General features: G+C 39.6%; 4 protein-coding genes across 4 annotated transcripts in view; 1 reads left to right on the forward strand and 3 right to left on the reverse strand.

Moving 5' to 3' along the window:
- Positions 1–440: 440 nt before the first annotated feature.
- LOC119738603 (tubulin polymerization-promoting protein family member 2-like) lies at positions 441–20,180 on the reverse strand. Its single transcript, XM_038213509.1, has 5 exons — positions 20,077–20,180; positions 6,197–6,423; positions 4,763–4,925; positions 4,070–4,261; positions 441–3,311 (listed from the first exon to the last, which is right to left on the reverse strand). The coding sequence occupies exons 2-4, from the start codon at positions 6,361–6,363 to the stop codon at positions 4,079–4,081; spliced, it is 513 nt and encodes a 170-aa protein (XP_038069437.1). The 5' UTR covers positions 6,364–6,423; positions 20,077–20,180; the 3' UTR covers positions 441–3,311; positions 4,070–4,078.
- Positions 9,958–12,565, reverse strand: LOC119738602. Its single transcript, XM_038213508.1, has 2 exons — positions 12,445–12,565; positions 9,958–11,608 (listed from the first exon to the last, which is right to left on the reverse strand). The coding sequence occupies exon 2, from the start codon at positions 11,107–11,109 to the stop codon at positions 10,210–10,212; it is 900 nt and encodes a 299-aa protein (XP_038069436.1). The 5' UTR covers positions 11,110–11,608; positions 12,445–12,565; the 3' UTR covers positions 9,958–10,209.
- LOC119738601 lies at positions 12,732–15,339 on the reverse strand. The gene is made up of 2 exons (XM_038213507.1): positions 15,219–15,339; positions 12,732–14,382 (listed from the first exon to the last, which is right to left on the reverse strand). The coding sequence occupies exon 2, from the start codon at positions 13,881–13,883 to the stop codon at positions 12,984–12,986; it is 900 nt and encodes a 299-aa protein (XP_038069435.1). The 5' UTR covers positions 13,884–14,382; positions 15,219–15,339; the 3' UTR covers positions 12,732–12,983.
- LOC119738599 (leukocyte receptor cluster member 1-like) overlaps positions 20,171–22,142 on the forward strand; it is a 34,624-nt gene continuing 32,652 nt past the window's right edge. Inside the window, exon 1 of the mRNA XM_038213505.1 lies at positions 20,171–20,311. Coding sequence (XP_038069433.1) covers positions 20,187–20,311 — 125 coding nt within the window. The 5' untranslated portion in view covers positions 20,171–20,186. The remainder of the gene's footprint in view (positions 20,312–22,142) is intronic.

Genomic DNA, 22,142 nt, shown 5'->3' on the forward strand with positions numbered 1-22,142 from the left:
GTTTGGGACTCCATAATATTCTTGAAATTTACACGAACCTCACTTTGTGTCTCGGACGTTACTTAAGTTGTGTGCAAACCTGCTTCGTTGACTTGAAAAGTGCTTGACCTAAAGATAACATACCTCTAGTGTTGAATGTTCAATAAAAATCAGAGTTCAAATAATTTGTGATTTTATTTGTGTGTTTTAAATTCATTTTTGATTTTAAATGTCCCACCTAAGAAAAGGGGGAAGCTAGAAATTCTAAATACATGTACTTTGTCCAAAAACCCCAACAGTAAAACTACTGGTCACTGGAGTTAAAAAATAGTGAATTAAATTTCACTAACTTCTTGAACAATGCATGTTATTACATAACTTTCTGAAGATGCGTATGGGGTTTCCAGCACGGTATATACATATAGGCGGCGTGGAAAAAAGGAACGCACATACCATCAAAATTACATTTATCATAAATTTTATTCAAGATTTAATATTCAGAATCACAGCAATCAATGATCACAATTACATTCTAAAAAAACAAAACATAACTTGGCACGCAGCAATTTATTCTATAAAATATGGGAAAATAAGTGTAAAATCTCACTACTTTTTATGTGCATATAAGGAAAGCGCAAGGATAGTAATATTGCTAAAAATAGACAATCTAAGTCTTGGACTAAATAGTTGCACATCACTTTTTCAAAGATTTCAAGAAGGTCTGGAAGTTGCTGTTTGGCCGTGTCAACTGATGGATATACATGCTTGTTCTAGCTAAAGATATTTGGCATGTTTGCACGGAACCTCCCCAATCCACCAAAATCCATCAACTAACGTACTGCCAAACCTTGTAGTGGATTTCTGTGGATTTTGGTAGTTTTTAGAACTACAAATACTTGACTTTTCAATCACTAGCATAATGGAACCATTTTGGCAATATTTCATGCATATTAAAAGACATAGTTGATAGCCCTTGTATGAGCACTGTTTGATATCCCAAAATATATTTTTGGTTAGTTACATGTAAGTGAGGAACTAATATTTGAGAACTAGGAAAGGTTTGGTCTCATCTTCAGTGAACATTTTCCTTTTAACTTCTAGTTCTTATACTAAAGCAACAGCGCTATGACCTCGACTAAAGTCTTTTTTTTTTTTTGGCCCCCAAATGAAAGAAGGAAATATTTATGTTATTAAAACATGGTTTGTGCAGTGTAAGATAGGAATAGATTATATTTAGTTGACGGAATGTTAAGCGCTTAGGAAATAACAACTTGGAGCTTTTACATATTTTTAACTCCTTAAAGCTTACACACTTAAATCACAAACACTTAAAAGTTCATGCATACATTGCATTAAAGCTTAACATCAAATTGAATTAAAAGGTACCATTTTTCTTCACTATTTGTATTCTGAACCCTGTTACATTCGCATGCATTTGGTCACCATGCATTTACAGAAAGATAGTACAGCTTTAAACTACACTATTATATAATTCAACGGTATTGAGTATTACTTCATCAAACAAAAATAAAGATAGAAATAAAGTATTTCAGAAATCAATTGAAATTTCTAATACAATTTTCTTCTTTGGGTTATTTAGCAAATCAAGATTAAATTAACAGACAAAACTGCGTAGGGCAAAAGTTTTTGAGCGAGTTCAGCAATTTCATGGTTTAAACTGTGCTTGCTTACAATTACATGTATAAAGAGCTTTTTTTTTTACCTTTCAAACATGTAGCCTTATATTAAATCAGTTATCAATCCATGTAACTTCAGTGATGATATTTCTTTGTTTACAAAAGCGAATAAGCCGCATATTGTTACTCATTTTTGTTTCTTCAAGGCACAATCTTAACACATACAAGTTGTTTAAATGAATCTCAACATTCGCTGATAACATTGTGAGAGTCGTTTGATCTTCCATGTTGGAAACTGACAACAAACCTCTGAACAAAAGAATTATAAGGAATTTAAAAAGGCACATTTTGAGTTCTGGCACTGTTGTCAAAGGAATTATGAAAGTATCCAAGGTTTGAGACACAGTGAAATCTTTCTTGTAATGAAAAAAAATTGAAAGACGGTAATAATGGGCATTGTTCAATTCCACATTTTGTTTTTAACCAACTCGCAGAAATTCTTGCATACATTTGTGAAAAGGTGCACTTTAAAAAAATCAACTCCAATATCAAATCTTTGGTGATTATGTTGTCCGTTCCCCTCAAGTAAAGGATTTCAGTTATTCATAATAGATTTTTTTTTATATAATCAAAAACTCAATACAATTTCATTAATAGGCTTTTTGAAATAAAAAAAAAGAGAATAGATATTTATTTTGTGCTTTAAAACGTGGTCCATAAAATTCAACAAATTCATGATTGTCACATTGAAAGTCAGTGCGATTTTAATTTGGTAGTTTATATTGCTCAATCACAGTAAAACATTCAATCGGATTTTTTAAAAATACAATTAAATAGAATTCTGGTGAAGAATTATGTTGTTGATATTTAAGCCGAAAAATAAGAAAGTTGGCTGGGAAATCTTCTAAACAAATTTCAGTAAACAGTGAAATTCACCTACAGCTAGGTATCAATTGCTATGGTTACACACAAACTACAATCCTTCTATCTTTCGGTAACATAGTTCTGGGATCTCTAAGAAGTGTCACTAATCCCAAATTGCTGTCTGTTTCCTGAGCTGGTTTGTAAATTTTGGTTTCATCAAAACATTTGGTACATATCTTGTAAATAGAAGTTGTCAAATGCGCATTAAGGTTTTGCCAGTCCAGAGGTTATTTCCTCAATGTTTATAGAAACCATGTAAAACACTTGGTTTGTAAAAATATCCACAATTCAGTACGAAAACAAGAAAAAGAAAAAGAATAAATGTTGAGCCTTAGGGCCCGTCTCTATTCATATCCGGGGACGAGTTCCGGACAAGTTGCAGTTAGAATCATTCACTTTGTCTGAAAGAAGCTCTGCATTTGTCCCGGACATGTTCCGGGGCAAGTTTCATTAGCAACTGCTTGACTCACCAATACTGATAACTTCATTGCGGGAAGATTGCGGGGAAGTTGCTCAGAATCCTGCAACTTATACCCGACACAATGTCTGGAACTTGTTCGGTAACTCGTCCCGGATATCAATTGACACAGACCCTTAGCGTGAGGCTACAACAGGACGTCGCATTAGTGAGTTTTTGTTCACTCTGTGAAACATGCGAAACGCAAAACATTTGGTGATATGAATCCCTCCCATTTGTGAGTGTAAAAGATCGGGATCGGTGACACCTCCATGATCTCGAACGAGCAACCGCTGTCCAATCAGGTTGCTCTTCTGGAAAGAAAGAAAAAAACAATCAATCAATCAATTGAAACAATTTAGAGGGTTTAACGTTTATGGCAGGACCTAGTTCTCAAGGGGGGGGGGGGGAGGACCAAAGGTGTGTGGCAGTAAGTGAAGATCAAAGGGGATAAATAAATAAACAAATTAGTAAACAAAACAATGTCAAATAACAAGCCAATTTCATAAGCTACTTTTAGATTTAAAAAACCCACTGAAATTGCTCAATCTGTTCAAAGAATATCACCATTTAAACACAATGACGCCTAAAACCTGTCTCGCCCAAAAAATGCAATTTCAAGAATCGTCATCACAATTGTCTTCAAACATCACCAGCGATAAAATCTCAGTTTATACGTTAACAATATTCAACAAAGTCCTTTTGAAGGCCTGTCTGTAAAAAAGAGTAGATTTTATAAATCATATTGTTTGCCTAACCAGGGTTGTTAATGAAGATATTGTGTACTACAATTGGTGACAGTTGTTGAAACAAGTATTCTGTGTCACTTTCTCTGTTGTTCACAACAGTCAAAACACACAATAAATTGCTTTTTCATTGCCTTTAAAAGGTGATATTCTTTAAACGGATTGAGCGATTTCAGTATTTTTTCATTTAAAAGTAGCCTATGAAGTTGGCTTTCCAGTCATTATATTTTTGGTGCTACATATTTTTTTCAAATATGAAATATATTTTTGGGGGTTTGGGTTCTGCTTTTTTTTACTCATCCTGTAGAGCAAAATGTTGTACTCACCGGAACCATTTAGTGTTTCTTGTCGTATGTCCCTTCCTCTTTGTAGTTGCCGACGTAGCCTGTGTTTTTGGTCAGATCCTTGCGTCCTTCCAAACCCTTGCCTTTTCCTGACTCGTCAAACCGTTCCTTGTGAGATCCAGTGTACTTGGAGGTGTCCGTCATTCGGTCCACACCACCGACTTTTGAGGTTCCCTAAGGAGGAATTATGGAATTATGGGATATCGGATCAACTTTAACAGGATGGATTCTAGACCCCCAAACAACACAACATTACAGAGTATCCCCCCCCCCCAAAAAAAAGGTAACTTACTGTCAAAGGGATATTATGAGCAAGCTATGAACTGGATGACCATTATTATGGTGTTATCATAATCTAAGGAAAGTAAACTTTTCATTTGTATCTTGGATGCATTCCACTGATCATTTATTACTAAACTCCATTTTCTTGAAAATGGTATGTGCAAACCTTCTAAGGAAAGTTTGGGATGTATACACATTGTGACTTGTTCTCTTTGGCTGATTTTGATCAGAATGTACATTTTCTAGGCAGTACATATGTACCTTTCAATTGTAGCTGGTCAGCAAATGCCACCCTCCCCCCCCCCCCCATTTTCTGCACAAAGAAAAGTTGGTATTCCTGGGGAAAATGCTGGCCAGAAAAAAAGTATTTGAAAGTCAATTAGGATTTCTTACGGTTGTGTTGGCAGTTGACGGTCCAGCACCGGACAGAATCTTGCTCTTGATCTTTTCAGTGTTGGCCTCCGACTCCTCGCCGTACTTGGATTTCCCGGCCATGACCAAGGCTTTTTGGAACTGGGCAAAGGTCAAGACCTTGTTGGCGGGTCCCCCCTTGGCCCTGAAATTGTGATAAATAGACACATATTTGCTACTTTTAAAACCTTTTCAAAAAATAATTTATCCTCGTAATGGAAGCAAGGATTCTCCAATGGCAAGAACCAATGGCACGGTAGCTTTGACCCTAACTGCCCTGAATCCTTCAAAATCCTCTTTGCCGAAGTGGAGGAATTTGGAGGATTGAAGTTACGGCAAAAGTGCGTTACTGCTTTCGTAGAATGCACTTTGTCAATGTCTTGGGCCGGACCTTGTGTTGTTTTTGCTCAGCCATGCATAAATATAGGCATTGACTATGCTTGAAATCCTCCGCACTGCTCCAGAATGTCACTGGCCAAGCCTCAACATATTGACAGTCACTGCCGCAGGATTTTGCAGGATTATGGCAGTGGTCACCCCTCCACAGACCATATTCAAGAAATAATGGACAAATTTGCAGGAGCGAGGCTATTTTTCCATGAGGCCAATTGGAGGATTTGCAGGATTGTGGCTACACAATGTACATCCTAGCAAAAAGGCCTAGGGAGTCAGGGGTTAATATAATTACAAGCCTAAGTGAGATTTGAGGCTTTGCATGGTGACGATTTTAATGAATGAAAGGTTTGCAGAAAGTGGAAATAATTTCTCAAACTAAGAGAATGGTTCTGAAAAGAACCAGAGGTATAAACTCAACGTGCCAGTCAGACCTGTCCGCAAGCCTTTCACTCATTAGTTGCAAGCCTGTTTCAAATTGAGGAAAGGGGGAGGGGTCATGATTAGGGCGGTGCTTGGACCCCTGTGTGCCCCACCCAGGGGTGCTAAGGAAGGGGTGGGTTTGGGAGAGTGTGATTCCCCCATTTGTTACTTTGTCGACATAATCATCATTCTTGTTAGCAAAATACATGTAATGCAATGTTGGCAAAGGAGGTCGCTATGAAGAGCCCCACCTAATGGCAGATGATGTCCGCCCCCCCCCCCCTTTAATTGGTTGCGGACAAAGTGTAGTTTGCCACCAAATTTGTGGTCACCCCCCTCTTTCAAATAAGCTGATCCATTAAGTCCTGCCCCCTAATGTTTAGACCAATCAAAACTGTGATAGTGCAACCAAATGTCTGACAAAACAGTCCAACATGAGAGCACTAACAACACATGGCAAGCAAGATGGAACATACACATGGCATTGGGGAGCAGGCCACGCCACTTGTTGCCCATGTGCAAAGTGGGAGGGGCTTATGGCCCGATGCAGAACAGTCTATTGGCCAGGCATTGATGAGGCCACACCCCCTCCCAGCTTACCTGGTGAATATCATATCAACCTCTGTGCCATTCAGCTTCTTGCTGTCGATAAGGCCCTTTTCCTTGAACAACTTGGTGAAGTTCTTGCTTGTGATGTCCTTGGTTTGCCCCGGTCGGCCGAACGCGGCGTACTCCTCGAAGACTTTCTTCAGTTCTGCGTCTCCCATGGCTGAGATAAGGATAGTTGCTGGCTGCTTAAATACTGATGTAGAAAACTAAAGGAGGATCTGAGGCGAAAGAGGAAGACAAAGGGGAAATTGAAGGAAAAAGGTACATTTCCTCACTCCTCAGATTTGAAAACCTGATAAGATATGATATGATAATAATATAATAATGCCGGAGGCTTATATAGCGAACGTATCTACCAACAATTAGGTACTCAAGGCGCTGGTAATTATGTCTATTTTAAAGACAGGTAAATGAATAATGAGAAAATATGAGACCCATTATGTACGGTAGCACCTCATAAGGGTTTACAAGGTGCTGCGGCGCATATTGCAGCCACTGCCAGAAACCCCTTCTCTTAGCGATAAGTGTTACTGGGTTCTTTAACGTGCATTACACAACACACGGGACCTATGGCTTTACATCCCATCCGAAGGATGAAGCGATAATGGTAAAGTGCCTTGCTCAAGAGCACAAGCACCATGTTCCCACGGTCAGGATTCAAACCCATGTACCACGGCACACGAGTCGAACACCGTAACCATTGGACCACAGCACCCCAGAAAATGATACACAATGTAGCCTCATTCCTTTGAAAGCCTCTACTCAGGCTATGCCAGGAGGATTTTGGAGGATTTGGGAAGGTTAGGGTTAATGAGTTTTGCCTTGCACCCTCTTGTGGTATGAATCCCCAGATTGTCATTCAGGAAAAAATATTTCTCATTCACCGATATATCCGATTGCAAAACTTAACTAAATTCGCTCCATTTAGGGAAGTATTTAAAAAAAAAAAAAATTTTTTCTTGTGATGGTTTGGCTCTGGTCCTGACTCCTAACCACCACAAGGAAATGATGGTAATTTTTTTTTTTTCTCAAAAATGACACTTGGCGCAAACATTTCACAGGATACTTAATCCTATTATTTACTTATAATCACATACAGTTATATTTCATATTTTGGAAGACTTTCATTTTTGAATGCTTGCATATAATGTTGTCCATTACATGTACATTTTCTAATAAAGATAGTGATTCCTTATAAGGCCTTATTTCTGAGCGAACAAGGGAGCAGAAACAATTCAATTTTGGAGGTTTAAACAGAAAGGTACCCTAGGTTACTGAAAAAATATTACTATTATACAATTTGTAGTTTTGATTGAAGGAAAGTTGCTAAATTGCCTCAATAAACGTAATGTTGTTTGAACGCTTATAATCTGACCTTGTGCAAAAACTACTTCACAGTGTGCGATCGGATACATGTGGGAATTGTTTACTGTGTGAGCACCCCAGACATAATTGATTTTTGTTCCCCCTTTTTATTATTAATTAACACTGGACCCTTGGGTCGCATTGTGTAAACTACAAACGCTATTGATTTCAAGGTCCATTGTTATTGGGTTGTGTGTCCATTTCTACATGGACTGAGATTATTAATTCAGAGGTATAGACTACCACGACCTAGCAATTATGTAGCAAGGACAATTATCTTTGAATGGCAATAGTGTAACCGTCCCAGCGTTGCTGAAATTGAATGCAAGTTGAAATGTTAACCTTCTTTAATTTGCATGTGGCAACTTTCTGCAAAAACACACAAATCTCTCGCTTTGGGCTTTCCATTTTTTGAAAAAGATGACAAAAGATGAAGGATGGTTTATAAAGTTTAGTTTTTACCATCTACGACCTGAATATGGAACTCTCTTCCTGCCCACATACCCACTAACAGGAATCTGGCCAGCTTCAAGAGGGAGGTGAATCGCTATCTGGGCGACAAGCCATCAGCAGTCTCAATTAATTAATAATGTTTCTAGCTGTTAAGGCCCAGATATGCCTTGTTTAAAAAAAAAAAGGACACAGATAATTCATGACATATTGTGCAACATACAGCAATAGTCCGCTCTGGGTTTTCCAAGCTGTATCAAGGAATTCAAGAAAAGAAAGAAAGATGGTTCAAAGATCAAACAAATATATTGCTATTTGTCACATTGTTGAACCCGTTCAACCTTCATGTGCAGTGCTTGATTTATCATCCAGCTTCTTAAGTTTCACTCATTCTCACATTAAAAAATACTGTGAATTGATCAACAAATATAGTTGAAATGTTTTGTACATCTCTTTCAAATGACGTTGCTGCCTAGAGATTGCCGCGTGCATCAGTATTTTGGGAGTTGAGTTTTTGTAACCTGGAAAAATGACACACCTGGGGAACTCGCGAAAACTAATACAACTATGGGGATTCTAACCAAACTAAACTCAGGATCTTTGAAGAGAAAAGGCGCGAGGAGACTGAATTAATAGGGACAAGGGAAACAATTCTAGATTTCGAACAAAAAAAGACAAAAGGAATTTATTTACAAGAACTTCAAATCAAAATCAAAACAAAAGATGAAGACCAAAAACTTAAACCTAAAACCAAAGACTCAAACCAACACAGGGTGTATATTAGTAGACCTTAAAGACACTTCTGGCAGAAAATCTGTAACACAAGATAAGAGAGTAAAGAACATAATAAGAAACAGTAAACAATGCAAACAACTCAAGCTACACTAGGTCTAAAGTAATATAAACAAGGCCATGTGGAACTACTATACAGTCTTGCCAAGAACACTAAAATTTCTCGTGAATACCTAATGAGCAAGATAAACAGTGGTCCCTGTCTTCTGAATGCCAGGTGGGACTAATCACCAAGGGGGTAATTCACATTCCTGAACAGTAAACTTGAACAGGTCCAAAGCAGATAAGAATAACTAAATGGAACAGGTGGCTAAATACAAAATAAAGGAAAAGCAAATCTACAGTAAACAAACAGCTTGGACAAGTCTAACTAATGAATAAACATGGCAAACTAATCAGTAAGAAGTCTGTGGGAAAACCACTCCTCTTGGCTTTATACATGTACAATAAAACAATAAAGGTAATGAAGAAAACACCATCCAAAATACTGAAATCAGATGTCAAAAGAAAAAGGCAATGCAATGCATCTATCCAAGTCATTCCTCGGAAATTAAGTCAATGAAATAAATCAAACTTCTGACAACACAGTTTTCCTCGAAAATAACAGAACTCTAACATGTCTAATGATCCTGATCAATCAAAATCAAACAATACAAGCTAACTTTCTTCAAGTAATTTCTAAATAAACCCAATCTCAAAACTTCAAGTGATAATTCCTACAACTTACAAGGCTGTTCAGGAATTCTATAAAACTTGATTGTCAAAACTCTGAACAATACCAAAACAGATCAAAACTTCTAAAAAAAACTTAATAATACACTTAATGAGAAAATACAAAGAACATATATCAGAACTCACCAATAACTCGAGCAGATAAACTCTCACACAGGGCAAAGCGCACCCAAGAAAATCAAGGGGGAAAGAGAGGTAATAAAATGCACGGTCCTCTCTCTACTGCCGCTGGTCTGATACTGATCATGAGGGTCTGTGGTCTTACAGGGTGAGCAGGGCACATGGTCTTGAGACAGGGGGAACCAATGGCATGGGAACAATTTACATACAATGTGAACTGTTACTGGGAAAAGCTAATCAGGGGTACACACTTCTATGAAAGTGTAGGGGACATCTAATAAAAGGGTGATTTATTCAGGGGACCTACTCCTATCCTAAAACACTACAAAAAAATACAGTAAAAACTACAAGTAAAACTTGGCCCTGCCACACTCACGCCATCTTTAAAATATTGCTGTCCCCAGCAATGGCAATAAAAATCAACTTAATTCAATTAAACATGATTAAAACAAACAAACAAAATGCTAAAATACACAATACACTTCAATACATTATTGAGGACATTTAAGTCAACCACAAATTTAAACTAGACAAAAATACAGTGATCAGGGTCCTCTGTCATCCCGGAACTCTGGAGGCGGTGAGATCTCACCGGACGCTTCCCTCCCGTTTCGCTGTACGCCCCTGCGATGACACCTCATGTATGCCATTGCTTCATTATGAAGACTAGGCCAATAATACCTGTCCTTGACAAGCTTCAGGATTCTTCCATAGCCGAACTTGTCCATGCTTCTGTGGAGACTATGAAACACTTCCTCTCTCTGCTGTCGGGGAAGCACTGCCAGGTATCTACATGTAGCCTTCCCGCCGCCCTTCTTGTACATCAGAAGTCCTCCCTTCACCTCTAGTCGACGCCATACTCCTAGCAACTTCTGCACCACTCTGGTTTCTTGGGACATTTGCCTCCTTGTCATCAGGGGGCTTGCCGTCTTGAGCTCAACAACCCGCCTGATTGCGGGATCTTTCAGCTGAGCTTCCCTGAGGCTTATCCTTTCGGAACTCATACCTCCCTGAGAGCTGGCCTGTGTCGCCTCATCAGGGGTGCTTGCGTGTGTTTCTGGCGCTGGCTGGGGGATGGGCTTAGGGACTTCGTGCACTGGCTGCGGGTTGGGGGTTTTCGGTACTGGCCGATGTGGGATGGGGACTTCTGGAACTGGCTGATTTGGGGGACGCTGATTCACCTTAACATCTGACAGGGCGCACTCCAGACTATGTATGTAGCATCTCTGCCTCATCTGTTCGCCCATCACCTGCCGCATCATCTCCTTGAGTGCGTTTATCTGCCGAAATTGCTGCAGAATAACCTCTTGCATACTGGACTGGTGCTGCAGGAGTCTCAGCATCTCAGACTGTGGCTGCACATCAGGGACTTCAAGGTTGCAGGTTTCAGCAGGTACTGGGTCGAAACCACAGAGCTGGAGTGGAGTCCTGACATCCACCATCATGTACTTGTCCGATCCACCAATATAACAACACTGTGTTGGTTTATAGACTCTATTACTTGACTTATCTAAACTGACCACCAAAGACAGAAAAAAACCTTTGAAAAAATGCCTGTCGTCCCTATCAAAACAATTCCTGGCTAAATTTTACTAAAAAAAATATATTCCCTACCCGGATTTTCCACCAAAAATAGTAAAAAAAATGTAACCTGGAAAAATGACACACCTGGGGAACTCGCGAAAACTAATACAACTATGGGGATTCTAACCAAACTAAACTCAGGATCTTTGAAGAGAAAAGGCGCGAGGAGACTGAATTAATAGGGACAAGGGAAACAATTCTAGATTTCGAACAAAAAAAGACAAAAGGAATTTATTTACAAGAACTTCAAATCAAAATCAAAACAAAAGATGAAGACCAAAAACTTAAACCTAAAACCAAAGACTCAAACCAACACAGGGTGTATATTAGTAGACCTTAAAGACACTTCTGGCAGAAAATCTGTAACACAAGATAAGAGAGTAAAGAACATAATAAGAAACAGTAAACAATGCAAACAACTCAAGCTACACTAGGTCTAAAGTAATATAAACAAGGCCATGTGGAACTACTATACAGTCTTGCCAAGAACACTAAAATTTCTCGTGAATACCTAATGAGCAAGATAAACAGTGGTCCCTGTCTTCTGAATGCCAGGTGGGACTAATCACCAAGGGGGTAATTCACATTCCTGAACAGTAAACTTGAACAGGTCCAAAGCAGATAAGAATAACTAAATGGAACAGGTGGCTAAATACAAAATAAAGGAAAAGCAAATCTACAGTAAACAAACAGCTTGGACAAGTCTAACTAATGAATAAACATGGCAAACTAATCAGTAAGAAGTCTGTGGGAAAACCACTCCTCTTGGCTTTATACATGTACAATAAAACAATAAAGGTAATGAAGAAAACACCATCCAAAATACTGAAATCAGATGTCAAAAGAAAAAGGCAATGCAATGCATCTATCCAAGTCATTCCTCGGAAATTAAGTCAATGAAATAAATCAAACTTCTGACAACACAGTTTTCCTCGAAAATAACAGAACTCTAACATGTCTAATGATCCTGATCAATCAAAATCAAACAATACAAGCTAACTTTCTTCAAGTAATTTCTAAATAAACCCAATCTCAAAACTTCAAGTGATAATTCCTACAACTTACAAGGCTGTTCAGGAATTCTATAAAACTTGATTGTCAAAACTCTGAACAATACCAAAACAGATCAAAACTTCTAAAAAAAACTTAATAATACACTTAATGAGAAAATACAAAGAACATATATCAGAACTCACCAATAACTCGAGCAGATAAACTCTCACACAGGGCAAAGCGCACCCAAGAAAATCAAGGGGGAAAGAGAGGTAATAAAATGCACGGTCCTCTCTCTACTGCCGCTGGTCTGCTACTGATCATGAGGGTCTGTGGTCTTACAGGGTGAGCAGGGCACATGGTCTTGAGACAGGGGGAACCAATGGCATGGGAACAATTTACATACAATGTGAACTGTTACTGGGAAAAGCTAATCAGGGGTACACACTTCTATGAAAGTGTAGGGGACATCTAATAAAAGGGTGATTTATTCAGGGGACCTACTCCTATCCTAAAACACTACAAAAAAATACAGTAAAAACTACAAGTAAAACTTGGCCCTGCCACACTCACGCCATCTTTAAAATATTGCTGTCCCCAGCAATGGCAATAAAAATCAACTTAATTCAATTAAACATGATTAAAACAAACAAACAAAATGCTAAAATACACAATACACTTCAATACATTATTGAGGACATTTAAGTCAACCACAAATTTAAACTAGACAAAAATACAGTGATCAGGGTCCTCTGTCATCCCGGAACTCTGGAGGCGGTGAGATCTCACCGGACGCTTCCCTCCCGTTTCGCTGTACGCCCCTGCGATGACACCTCATGTATGCCATTGCTTCATTATGAAGACTAGGCCAATAATACCTGTCCTTGACAAGCTTCAGGATTCTTCCATAGCCGAACTTGTCCATGCTTCTGTGGAGACTATGAAACACTTCCTCTCTCTGCTGTCGGGGAAGCACTGCCAGGTATCTACATGTAGCCTTCCCGCCGCCCTTCTTGTACATCAGAAGTCCTCCCTTCACCTCTAGTCGACGCCATACTCCTAGCAACTTCTGCACCACTCTGGTTTCTTGGGACATTTGCCTCCTTGTCATCAGGGGGCTTGCCGTCTTGAGCTCAACAACCCGCCTGATTGCGGGATCTTTCAGCTGAGCTTCCCTGAGGCTTATCCTTTCGGAACTCATACCTCCCTGAGAGCTGGCCTGTGTCGCCTCATCAGGGGTGCTTGCGTGTGTTTCTGGCGCTGGCTGGGGGATGGGCTTAGGGACTTCGTGCACTGGCTGCGGGTTGGGGGTTTTCGGTACTGGCCGATGTGGGATGGGGACTTCTGGAACTGGCTGATTTGGGGGACGCTGATTCACCTTAACATCTGACAGGGCGCACTCCAGACTATGTATGTAGCATCTCTGCCTCATCTGTTCGCCCATCACCTGCCGCATCATCTCCTTGAGTGCGTTTATCTGCCGAAATTGCTGCAGAATAACCTCTTGCATACTGGACTGGTGCTGCAGGAGTCTCAGCATCTCAGACTGTGGCTGCACATCAGGGACTTCAAGGTTGCAGGTTTCAGCAGGTACTGGGTCGAAACCACAGAGCTGGAGTGGAGTCCTGACATCCACCATCATGTACTTGTCCGATCCACCAATATAACAACACTGTGTTGGTTTATAGACTCTATTACTTGACTTATCTAAACTGACCACCAAAGACAGAAAAAAACCTTTGAAAAAATGCCTGTCGTCCCTATCAAAACAATTCCTGGCTAAATTTTACTAAAAAAAATATATTCCCTACCCGGATTTTCCACCAAAAATAGTAAAAAAAATGTAACCTGGAAAAATGACACACCTGGGGAACTCGCGAAAACTAATACAACTATGGGGATTCTAACCAAACTAAACTCAGGATCTTTGAAGAGAAAAGGCGCGAGGAGACTGAATTAATAGGGACAAGGGAAACAATTCTAGATTTCGAACAAAAAAAGACAAAAGGAATTTATTTACAAGAACTTCAAATCAAAATCAAAACAAAAGATGAAGACCAAAAACTTAAACCTAAAACCAAAGACTCAAACCAACACAGGGTGTATATTAGTAGACCTTAAAGACACTTCTGGCAGAAAATCTGTAACACAAGATAAGAGAGTAAAGAACATAATAAAAAACAGTAAACAATGCAAACAACTCAAGCTACACTAGGTCTAAAGTAATATAAACAAGGCCATGTGGAACTACTATACAGTCTTGCCAAGAACACTAAAATTTCTCGTGAATACCTAATGAGCAAGATAAACAGTGGTCCCTGTCTTCTGAATGCCAGGTGGGACTAATCACCAAGGGGGTAATTCACATTCCTGAACAGTAAACTTGAACAGGTCCAAAGCAGATAAGAATAACTAAATGGAACAGGTGGCTAAATACAAAATAAAGGAAAAGCAAATCTACAGTAAACGAACAGCTTGGACAAGTCTAACTAATGAATAAACATGGCAAACTAATCAGTAAGAAGTCTGTGGGAAAACCACTCCTCTTGGCTTTATACATGTACAATAAAACAATAAAGGTAATGAAGAAAACACCATCCAAAATACTGAAATCAGATGTCAAAAGAAAAAGGCAATGCAATGCATCTATCCAAGTCATTCCTCGGAAATTAAGTCAATGAAATAAATCAAACTTCTGACAACACAGTTTTCCTCGAAAATAACAGAACTCTAACATGTCTAATGATCCTGATCAATCAAAATCAAACAATACAAGCTAACTTTCTTCAAGTAATTTCTAAATAAACCCAATCTCAAAACTTCAAGTGATAATTCCTACAACTTACAAGGCTGTTCAGAAATTCTATAAAACTTGATTGTCAAAACTCTGAACAATACCAAAACAGATCAAAACTTCTAAAAAAAACTTAATAATACACTTAATGAGAAAATACAAAAAACATATATCAGAACTCACCAATAACTCGAGCAGATAAACTCTCACACAGGGCAAAGCGCACCCAAGAAAATCAAGGGGGAAAGAGAGGTAATAAAATGCACGGTCCTCTCTCTACTGCCGCTGGTCTGCTACTGATCATGAGGGTCTGTGGTCTTACAGGGTGAGCAGGGCACATGGTCTTGAGACAGGGGGAACCAATGGCATGGGAACAATTTACATACAATGTGAACTGTTACTGGGAAAAGCTAATCAGGGGTACACACTTCTATGAAAGTGTAGGGGACATCTAATAAAAGGGTGATTTATTCAGGGGACCTACTCCTATCCTAAAACACTACAAAAAAATACAGTAAAAACTACAAGTAAAACTTGGCCCTGCCACACTTTCATGATGTGCATCGGCTGTGCCATATTTCAAAGAAAGCTTGAGCAACATGCGTACGTGTTTAGAACATTTTGCACACTGCGCACACACAAACGTGTGTTCCCCGTCGATCATTGACGTCCTATTAGAAGACTCCATCAGGTTTTGTACACGACCCAATCGCAGACGTACAATACAATACAATAAAACTTTAGTATCCCATTGCGGGAAATTCCATGCTGGGAATCCTGGTCGATATTGTTCTTTTTTGTTCTTTGGTATTTTTCGTTCACGGTTTGAAAAGATGAACATGTACACACGCACCTGATGGCGTTGAATACACAGTTGTAATTTTTCCTACAAAGAAGGCAGGTCTATGAGAGGGGTGTATTGAATTTAGTTTCAGTAAGGGATGGTCACTAAAAGAGATCCTGTAACAAACGTCAACAATCAACACTGTGTGCAAACAAGGTAGGCAATGAGAGTTCATCATATTACAAAAATGTTTGTACCATGTAAACAGCATAATTGTGTTTCACTAATAGCAGGGCTAGGGAGGACCACACATGGCCTCAAGCTGTATAAATGCTAACTCAAATCTAATCTTTAGTGCACACTGCAATATGGCAGAAATGCAACCCCAGCCTACATCCAGAGCACTCTGAATGAGAACAATCAGAACATCAGGGCCCATTCGAGGCGCTGCTATTAGTACACAAAATTTGCTTAGCACAAAAAAGTCTGGCTTATAAAAGCAGGTTGTCAGCCAAAACTCCATGTGATTTTCTTGCTAAGCAAACAACAGCTAAGTACAATACAAGGAAATGAATTTGTTGAATTTACTGCCATGAATGTGTACAACACATTCCTTGCTTGCCTCACTGAATCTGAACAAACACAGGGTCAGGCTAGGGGAATTTGTGCTTGGTTGTATGTTGCTATGGTTACAACCAAGCTTCAGTTGGTACACATGTCTGTGTTGATTGGCCCCGGCCATAGCAACCCAATCGCTGGTGTGAACAATACTGAACCCAACGATACCGAACCCAACGCGGGGCTATATTGAGATTTAATTGGTGTGCTTGTGAGATATTGGACAATTGTAGGTCAATGAAATTCCAAGGTTATTATTTACAGATACGGCTGCATTCGTGCTTCGAACTACACGTACAATGTAGCTATACAGCATTCTGTTAAGGTTGCTTTAGAAGACAATCATGCACAATCTCTCAAACTAAATGTAATGTCCCATTCTTGTTGCAAACATTGGGACAAAATCCAAAGTGCAAAGTGCATAAAATTCCAAGCTTGATCTCTGAGTGCAGAATTTGTTCACACCTCCACTGTCAGGATATATTTTATTTGTTTTCCTGGTACAGTTAAAAATCTCAATTCACAGATTTTTCTGCATTCATTTTTTTTTCCATGGAAACAAATTGTCCCTGTTCCACATCCGTCCCTGAGCCATGTGATACCAGAAAATGATACAAATTGGTCGTAAATTGAACTGAAACACACAAAAACAAAAGAAATTGTTCTTTTTCATTTTGAAGTTTTTATATTTTCTGACTCTGTGTTTTCCATTATTTTGCTTTCAAAATTAACAACATGCTTTTATGTAAATAAATATCCTAAAAACTTACACTTACTGAATTATTGGTCTATTTTTAGTTGGTTAATGATAAATTTGATTCAGAAATTATGCCATTTTAGTGGAAAAAACATTATTTTATTGTAAATGAAATGTTTTTGGTGGTGTTGATTGCGGAAAAAAAGAATACAAAAATAGAAGATTATAAATATATTTTTACAGGGTGTCTAGAATAAGTTTTTGAGTACTGCAGTTGTTGTTAACTCCCTAAAAAAAAAAGGCGTAGCTCCTCCCATTTGAACCCCTTCTGTGCAAAATAAAGTTAGCGAGCTCATAAGTCTGCTAAAATTGTGAAGTGTAGATGTGTATATTTCCAAATGCCTGCAAAGTACATCTGACACATGTCACAGCACTCTAAAGTACTCATTATGATGAATCTACTTCATTATAATGAATGCACTTTCATACAATCAGAAATAGTGTAATTGCACTTGGACTAGCACATTCATCAGAGAAATGTTCACCAGCGCAGTTGCAAAAAGCTGTTAAACTGATGAGATTTTGTCTCAGGAACTTTTTTTAGAGGTGTAAAAAAAATTCTCCTGAGTTAAAATGTGCGATGCAAATTAGTCAATTCTACAATGTGCATCAGTGCACTTCTAGTACTTATGATGCAGTCAATGCACTTGTGAATATTTCACCTCTAACGTAAAGGACCAGTATCTGCAGAAACTGCAAACCGAGTGTGGAAATAAGAATATAAAATGCCTATACAGTTCAGAATTAAGAAGAATAAATTATTTCGAAAGTACTTGAAAAATATTCATGACCCCCGCACAGACTTTGTACACAACCAACATGCATTTTTCTTTTTACAAAATGAAATTTCATTCTTGCTATTCCATTTATCAATCCTGTTACCATCTGCCAGCCCCCCCCCCCCCCCCCCCCGGGCCCCACCCCTTTTAAATGGTCAGTAGAAAATCTTTGGTCCTCATTGCAATTTCTATCATGGTTTGTCGTGTTTGTGATAATGATGTACCATTTGATAAGTCCTAGCTCTATGGTATTCTCAACACATGTATCATCAAACCCTTTAAATCTATGTGATCCTACCGGTAATTCTAAGCACTCACGGTTTTTTTAAAATTTTCGTTTGAAAACGCGCGTGCATTGCAAGCGTTACCTCCGCAGATTATGGAGGATCGAGGATACGTCTTTCTACTCAGTGTCCATTTGTCAAGCAGTCCCTATCCAAATACATACAAATCCACACACATGTGCATGCACATACATTTACGTTGCTGTGTTGGTGCATCAATGCATATGGTCGATGTGCACTACTTCTAGAATTAGACTAAAGTATTAGAAGGCTTCTCTCCGTGGAAGGATTCTCTCCACTGACGGAGAGAAGCCTTCTAATTTTAGAAGTAGAAATAGTAGTAGAAGTAGGCCTAGATGTGCACTATCACACGATCCGAAGAAATGCACTTGTGCGATTGGTCGATCGGCTAGGCTGTAGAAACATCTGACTTTACTTTCCTTTTTTCAAAACAATCCGATCCTCCAAGGCCGTGAATTAGGAAGAAAAGGTGATCGACTGATGGCGGCGCGATCGACCAAACGCGCAGATCCACAGATCGCGCCCAACAGCTGTACTTTTTTGCGAACTAGATCCTGTGTCGTGCCAAAAACCGTCCGGTGCCAAATAGTGTCCGCTAATTAGCATAATGCGATCTGATTGGTCATGCGTCTATGACGTCACATTGTTTACGGACGCTTGCCAAATAGTGTCCGCGCTTAGCGTGCATCCTATTGCGTGCCTTGTCGAGCTGTCAATACATCGTATAGAAAAGATCTCTTTTCACCTGAATTTGCTTTTTACAATCTGTTTTAACGTTTTCCTTGTTATCTGTGATAACTATTTGACTTGGTTTCCCTAATAGTTTAAACATTATATTTGTGCAAAATGTTTGTGTTTTATTTTCGCGTCAGTTCACCTGTTTGGCATGCAGTACGTACGTAGGCCTAACGCCGTGTGAAGTGTGTGTAGTACATGTACGTACTGTGTTGTGTGTAGCATTATAACCAACGTTACATTTTACGGTTTCTCCCACCTAATACTGTCCGATTTTTCCTGCCAAATATTGTCCGATTTTTCCTGCCAAACTGTCCGATTCCTCCTGCCAAATATTGTCCGATTCCCCCCTGCCAAATACTGTCCAATTTTTCCTGCCAAATACTGTCCGATTTGTCCTGCTAAACAGTGTCCGATTCCCCCTGCCAAATAGTGTCCGATTACCCTGCGAAAAAAATGTCCGATTTCTCGATCCTGCTAAATACTGTTCGATTTGTCCTGCTAAATTTCCCCCTGCCAAATAGTGTCCGATTTCCCTGCGAAAAAAATGTCCGATTTCTCCTGCTAAATACTGTCCGATTCCCCCTGCCAAATATTGTCTGATTCCCCCGCCACTGAATATTGTCCGATTTTTCCTGCCAACAAATACTGTCCGATTCCCCGCCCTGCCAAATATTGTCCGATTCCCCCTTGCAAAATACTGTCAGATTTTTCCAGCTTAATACTGTCCGGCAGGACGGACGTACGTGCGCCCTTGTTCTCGCTCGATCGACGGCGCTCGGACACTATTTGGCACCGGACACTATTTGGCGTGTATTACATGCCAAATAGTGTCTGGCGCCTACTGCGCATGCTCAGCGGACACTATTTGGCACCGGACGGTTTTTGGCACGACACCTGCACTGCACTGCATGCAGTGTCAAAGTGAAAACGACCCTAGCTAGGTCACGTCAGTTGTTAATGCGAATGGTGAAACACAGCCTCAGGCAAAACGAAAGGCATTACACAAAAAAAGTAGTTGTGTAATAATTATAAATGTATATAAGTTAGAGAATAAACTCACCCCTCGCTAGCTCCTGTCTCAGCAGAATTTGAGCTACAAACAGGTACTATGCACCGTTGAGGTGAAGTTTCAGATGAAAACAGCCGAGGGCGACGAAGCTAGCTGAGTGAATGAAAGATCTTGTATTTTACAATGTACATCGCTTTTTCGATCAACAGAGGGCGCTATTCTATTATTTACAAAAACGGTGGAGAAGCACAACAACGTTAAAGATGAATATTCTTCCAAAGAAAAGGTTTGTTTTCGTGCCCTTATACAAAATATTTTGCCTTAAAACAAGTAGGAATAGATGTTTCAAATAACCTTGCAGCTTTCTAGAGAAATAAATTCAATTTAATGGATCAATTTCGGTGTTTTATTGTGCCTTTATATTTATCTTGAAACTGCCCAATTTCCGGACAGCATAATGAGAGGACTTGCAGGTGCGGTCAACCCTAGCCCAGGTGGACTCCCTTTCTTCCCTACGTTGCGGAGGGAATCTAGGGTATGAAGTGCTCAAAACAGGGCAAAAAAAATTATAATCCATATTTTCAATATTTTTACCTTGTTGGAGAAGCCAATTTTCACGTCTTGTGTCCTGATGATCTTGGTAGGAAAATTGGGCCAGATTTTCGGCTGGCTGGATTTTCAGCTAGACACTATTTTCATGGCCATGCACCACCGTGGAGAGTACCACTACGGTGGCCCTTCACAGTCATTGCAAATGAACCATAGGAGTAGGAGAAAACGAATTACTTCCCTTAAACTTTTAATCATGATTAAAGGGAATATACATCATTTGCTTTTACTTAGCTGGAGTTACCCAGCCCTGAGTTTTATCATTGGGTTGTCATCTAGGGCTGGAGCGCATTTTTTTCAAAACTTGTAGTATTTGCAAAAAAAATTTGGAAAATGTTCAATTTTGTCCCCGTTACACACTAATTGCAACTGCAACTCACCCCAAACTTGCCTGGAATAACCATTACACAGGTCCTTGAAGTAAAAAACGATCCACGATGAAGATTCAGCCTACAATTGCAGTGAAAACAGGAGGAATAACCGCTAACTTGACAACCTTGCTGGATTGGCCAGGACCGCTATTGGTTTGTGCACAAAAAAATTGTGTACAATGAATGGCGGTCGATTAACAGGCACAGAGAGCGATCGCTGTCAACTACTCGGTTTTGCCGGCTGCGCTGGCTGTTGGCGCGTGACGTCACGCGGAAGCGTAACACCCGATGACTGTTTCATGCACTATTGGTTGCGGTTCCAGTACCAAAGCTGTGATGCGAGTGGTAAACCTTATACTAGTGCATGAAACAGTCATCGGGTGTTACGCTTCCGCGTGACGTCACGCGCCAACAGCCAGCGCAGCCGGCAAAAACGAGTAGTTGACAGCGATCGCTCTCTGTGCCTGTTAATCGACCGCCATTCATTGTACACAATTTTTTTTGTGCACAAACCAATAGCGGTCCTGGCCAATCCAGCAAGGTTGTCAAGTTAGCTGTTATTCCTCCTGTTTTCACTGCAATTGTAGGCTGAATCTTCATCGTGGATCGTTTTTTACTTCAAGGACCTGTGTAATGGTTATTCCAGGCAAGTTTGGGGTGAGTTGCAGTTGCAATTAGTGTGTAACGGGGACAAAATTGAACATTTTCCAAATTTTTTTTGCAAATACTACAAGTTTTGAGAAAAATGCGCTCCAGCCCTAGATGACAACCCAATGATAAAACTCAGGGCTGGGTAACTCCAGCTAGCTTTTACTGTAATTTTCAGAAATGGATGGAATTGGGGGGTTGGAAATATATAGCAAATATAGTTACACTGACTTTTTTGAGGTTTTGGGTTGGAAAATGCTATAAAACCAAGAAAAACAATCATTTTCCTGTAGTCTGGTTCCCTGACTCCATATAAGAAGAAACAGAGCAGTTTACATACATTGGGGAATTGTAAGGTCAGGGAACCAGTCTAGCTGGCTCGTACCCGTTCATAGGTTTGTAATCGATTGCAAACAAGTGCGATGGTCAATTGGGGCCAGTATTTGAAAAAAAGCCAGTTTTTTCCAACGCTGATCGGCCGATCCAGCA

The sequence above is a fragment of the Patiria miniata genome, unplaced genomic scaffold, assembly GCF_015706575.1.
Source record: "Patiria miniata isolate m_02_andy unplaced genomic scaffold, ASM1570657v1 HiC_scaffold_3, whole genome shotgun sequence".
In the NCBI taxonomy this organism is placed as follows: Eukaryota; Metazoa; Echinodermata; class Asteroidea; order Valvatida; family Asterinidae; genus Patiria; species Patiria miniata.